The sequence below is a fragment of the Parus major genome, unplaced genomic scaffold, assembly GCF_001522545.3.
Source record: "Parus major isolate Abel unplaced genomic scaffold, Parus_major1.1 Scaffold341, whole genome shotgun sequence".
Lineage (NCBI taxonomy): Eukaryota > Metazoa > Chordata > Aves > Passeriformes > Paridae > Parus > Parus major.
In genome coordinates this window covers 15,547-20,116 of record NW_015379283.1, presented here as the reverse complement: position 1 = coordinate 20,116, position 4,570 = coordinate 15,547, and the positions used below count along the sequence as shown (strand labels likewise).

Genomic DNA, 4,570 nt, shown 5'->3' with positions numbered 1-4,570 from the left:
TTGCAGCCCCAAATCCCGTTTTTCAGCCCTAAAATCCTGGGTTTCAGCCCAAACTCCACATTTTAGCCCCCAAATCCCACATTTCAGCCCCATTCCTCTGTCATTTCCACCCTTCTCCCTTTTTCTGCCTTTTCCAATTTCTCCCCTTCCCCTCACCCTTTTTTCACCCTTTTTTTCTTCTCTTTCCACCCCTTCTGTTCTTGCTCTTCATTCCCCTTCTGTTTTTGCTGCCATTTACTGAAACCATTTTGTGCTTTTTTTATCCCAATATTTGCCCCACCTTGAAAATTTTCCCCTGTTTTTCCTCCCTCCCAAAAGTTCCACATAACAGGGATTCTCCCCCAAATCCAACAGCAATTTTTGCACTTTCTGCAGAGCCCAAAACTCCACCAATCTGCCCCAAAAATCCCAACTGAAGGATGAAAAAAAAGACGGGAAAAGCAAAAAATTACAGATTCAACCCCAAACATTTCAAAGATGAGGAAAAAAGGAAAAAAAAAATTATAAAAATGGGGTGAAATCCCAGATTTTGCTGACGTCGTGGGAAACCAGGTGGGAATTTTCAATCCTCTGAATCATAAATGACCAAAAATGGGGGGAAAAAAAAGAATCAAATTTAGCACCAAAACGGAGCCTCCCCATCCAGCCACCTGCATTCCCAAATTCGGGATTTTTTTGGAAAATTCCTCTAAACGCCAGCAGGGAGAGGAATTTTGTATTTTTCTCGTGTGGAATTGGATGAAAAAAGCCCAAATTTGGGATTTTTCACCGAAATTGTGGCTTCCTCCTCCCATCCAGGCTGGGAAAAGCAGCGGGAAAAGGGGAAAAAACCCAGAGGAAGGCGGAAATTTGGGGGAAAACCGTGGGAAATGATGAAGGGTTGATTGACAGCTCCCGGCAAAGCTCAAATCCCTGGATTTCAGCCCAAAGAGGAGGGGGGAAAACCCCAAACCCCTCCCCAAAATTGGGGGAGTCAAGGAGGGGAAAATTCTCCCAAAATAAAGATTTGGGGATGGATTTGGGAGGGGTTTTGTTTTTTAATTCTTTTGTTTTTAACCAAAACCTCAGGATTTTAAGGGAAAAGGGAGCCCAGAGTGCCCCAAAATGGAGGAAAAAAGCCCAATTCCCCCTCAGAATTGCAGGGTTTCATTCATTCACTCCTGCCTATTACCCCCCCACACACACAAAAAAGGGGAACACAAAAGGATGGGAGGACCCCAAATTCCTCCAATTTGGAAGGCGACAGACCCCAAATCCCCCTCTTAAAACCCTCCCTCAGAAACTGGGCTGGAGGTTTGACCCCAAAAACCCCAAAAGGGGGGGGGTCACCCCCCAAAAAACCCACAAAAAGGGGTCAGCCCAAAAAACCCCCACAAAGAGGGGTGACCCCAAACCCCCACACAAAGGCGGGGGGGAACCCAAACCCCCTCAAAAATGGGGGTGACCCCGAATTCTCCTCAGGAGGGGTCAGCGAAGGGCCCCCACAAAGGGGAGGTGAGTCCAGATGCCCCTGAGGGCTGCCATCCCCTCACGCAAAAAAGGCGGGAACCCCTCCGCGCCACTGGGGGGGGTCACCCCCATTTTCCCCTCAGGGGGCCGATGCCCCGCCCCCCATCCCCTCACCCCTGAGGGGGGGACACCCCCATTGTTCAATGACAGCCCCTCCACGGCCCCCCCGGCCCCTCGCACCTGCGGTCCGTGGCCATGGCGACCCCCGGCCGCCACCTCGGGGGGGCTCCGCGCCGTTCCCCCCTCACCGGGAGCCCCGCGCCCGCCGCCATCGCGGAGCCGCCGCCGCCCCGGCCGGCGCTGACTGACAGCGGGGCCGCCCCCCGCTCAATCAGCGCTCCTGTTCCGCGTCTGGGCTCGCCCACCCGCCGCGTCTTCGCCAATCACTACGGGGATCTGTGGCGACGAGCCCCGCCTGCAGCCCCCTTTAGCAATGGAATCGCGCCATCGAGTAGATGGGCAGGGCGCTTTTCCAATGAGTGCCAAGGAGATGCTAGCGCCCACACCCCAGTGAGAAGCGGTGGGAAGCGGCGAATGGCAGGCTCAGGTGCGAAGCGGTGGAAAGCGGTGTGGGAACCGACGAATGGCAGGCTCAAGTGCGGAAGATCGATGGATAAAATAGCTAATCAACTGCCTCGTCTCGCTTGGAGTGGCACCTGGCTGACAGGAGAGGACAGCAAGCCCCGCCGCTCCACCTGAAGGCTGGTTATGATTGACAGGAGTCTCAGCCCATTGAGGGGCAGAAGCTGCTGAGACAGCCAATGGAAGCGCGGGTACCAGACGGAGTTCCGCCCCCCCAGCTCTCAGCGCTGCTCTCACCCTCCTGGGGAGAGTCGCGACTCTTATTGCCTCATAGCAATGATGGACAGGAGGCTGCTCCTATGGGGCCTCGAGGAGCCCTGTCGGATAGGGAAGCGGTGCCATTGGAGATCCAGGGAATCGGGGAGAGCGGCGAAGGGTAACCCGAGATGGATTGCTCATTCTTTCAAGGATCTGGATATGGGAATGCCCAGGGATGGGGTGTCAGGGATCCCTGTTCACATAGGATGGAAATATTCCTCCAAATACCAGGAATTCCGCCACCTTTCCCTTTTTTCTGTCCCACATGTGATACATCCCAGTTCTTCCCAACTGATTCTCTTTTCCAGACTCGACTCCCTTAATCTTCAGATTCTTCTTTATTTTGCTTTTTTTTTCTCCAAAATCAGATTTTTGCTCCCTCAGCCCCCCTTTTTTTTTGCCCAGAAAAGGCACAGAACCCTCATTAGTGCATCCACAGGCTCTGGGTTGGTGCTTAAAATCTGCCCCAGCACAGGAAAATTCCTGCCTTTCCCCCCCTCACATTTCCCGCCCTTTTTCCCCCCTCACGTTTCCCGCCCTTTTTCCCCCTCAGTGCTCTCCCAGTGTCCCCTGCCTGGCTCCCAATAACCCTCAGTGCCACCCAGTTTCTTCCAATGATTTCCCAGGAGCATCTCCCACCTCCTTCCCAGCCCTTTTTTCCACCACAAGTAAGGATTTGGGACAAATTTGTGATTTTGCTTGGAGTCACGCATATTATTGAGGGTTATTTCAGGGGCTTTAGGGTTTTTTGGGGAGTGGGCTGTGGGGTTTTTTGGGGGGGGGGAGGATGTTCTAGAGGGTTTGGGGCTTATTTTTGGGGATTTGGGGTTTCTTTGGAGGCAGGGTGGGGGTTTCTGGCAGGCTTGGATTATTTTGAAGGCTTTGAGGGAGGTCGGGTTCTTTTTGAGTCCTCATTTGAGCTGAAAATCAAATTTTTGCCATGGTTTGGGGAGTCATGGGGATTTTACAGAGTTCTTTGTTGCTTTTACAGATTTTTTTGGGGAGTTTATGGATATTTTTTAGGGAATTGGATGGATTTTTTTAGGGAATTGGATGGACTTTTAGGGAATTTCCAGGTCTTTCAGAAGCAAAAAATGGGACTGCAGAGCCTCCAGATGCCTCTGGAGCCTGTGCAGCTCTGAGCAAAGCACTTCAAAATTCTGTGTGTTTCACAGAGCTGGTGCAGAGTTTTCAGGAATGGGGGAAAAAGGTGAGGAGCTGCAGTCCCAGGATTTCTCACAGATCCAGCGGTTGAATTTGGAGCAGTGCTCCCCGATCCAACGGCCGTTGGGTTTCATGGCTCCACAATCCTTGTGCTCCTTGTCTGGGTCCTCAGACCACACATCCCAAAATCTGGGGGGAAAAAAAGAGGGAGAAGGAGAAAGAGAAAATCAAGGAATAAAAAATGAGTGGGAAAAGCTCAAATTGGAATTTCAGGGGGAAAAGACTACAAAAAGCTCAGGTTTTTTTTTTTCTGGTGCCAGGCAGAAAACTCTCCCATAATCCCATTTTTCCAATGGTGAACTCCCAAAATCCCAGGTTTTGGGGGTCAGCTTTATCTTTCTCATTAATTTTCAGATTTTTTGGGGGATTTCTGTCAGGAATTTTTACCCAAAACTTGGAGTTTCACCGGTGATCCAAGTCCATTTCCCTTCGTGCTGCTCGTTCATCACCCCAATCCAGTAAGAGTTGTTCCTTTGGATGTTGTGTACCAGAAACATCTGGAAAAGCGGAATTCCTTAAAACAGCCCCAAATCTATCATTCTGGTGGGTTGTGGGTCATAATTCCCAGGTTTTTGGTAATTGTGTTAGGTCACCATTATATATACATATGTACATTAAACTGCTAAATAAATTGTATAATCATTAATTGTGGGTAATTTAATTGTTTTTCAGTTCTTTTGTTTTTGCTATTTAGTTTTAGGTAATTATTGATAACACATAAGGTATTTCATAAGTAAATTATTTAAACACTAATAGTGCATTATTTCAGAATTAGTAAACTCAATTTTATGATTTTAATTTTCTTCAGTTAAGCTTTTCATTAAAATCAAATCAAGTATTAATTACAGATTGTTTCATACCACCATACAATTAACCACTAATTACACAAATAACTTCATTTTGATTTAGAACACATTTAATTTTTAGAACACATTTAAATTTTGTGTTTAAAGTCCAAGTTTAGGAGCTTGACTTTTCTCCCCTCACGTTTTCCCGC

General features: G+C 48.8%; 2 protein-coding genes across 2 annotated transcripts in view; both read right to left on the bottom strand.

Annotated features, from left to right (window-relative positions):
- The window catches only part of EVI5L (ecotropic viral integration site 5 like), a 12,193-nt gene extending 10,388 nt beyond the window's left edge, over positions 1-1,805 (bottom strand). Inside the window, exon 1 of the mRNA XM_033511543.1 lies at positions 1,690-1,805. The gene's annotated coding sequence lies outside the window, so the exon portion shown is untranslated. The remainder of the gene's footprint in view (positions 1-1,689) is intronic.
- A 1,230-nt stretch (positions 1,806-3,035) lies between these two features.
- The window catches only part of LOC107198842 (CD209 antigen-like protein C), a 5,889-nt gene continuing 4,354 nt past the window's right edge, over positions 3,036-4,570 (bottom strand). The window contains exons 8-9 of the mRNA XM_015616070.2: positions 3,961-4,070; positions 3,036-3,702 (exon numbers count right to left, since the gene is read on the bottom strand). Of these exons, the coding sequence (XP_015471556.1) occupies positions 3,519-3,702; positions 3,961-4,070 (294 nt within the window). The 3' untranslated portion in view covers positions 3,036-3,518. The remainder of the gene's footprint in view (positions 3,703-3,960; positions 4,071-4,570) is intronic.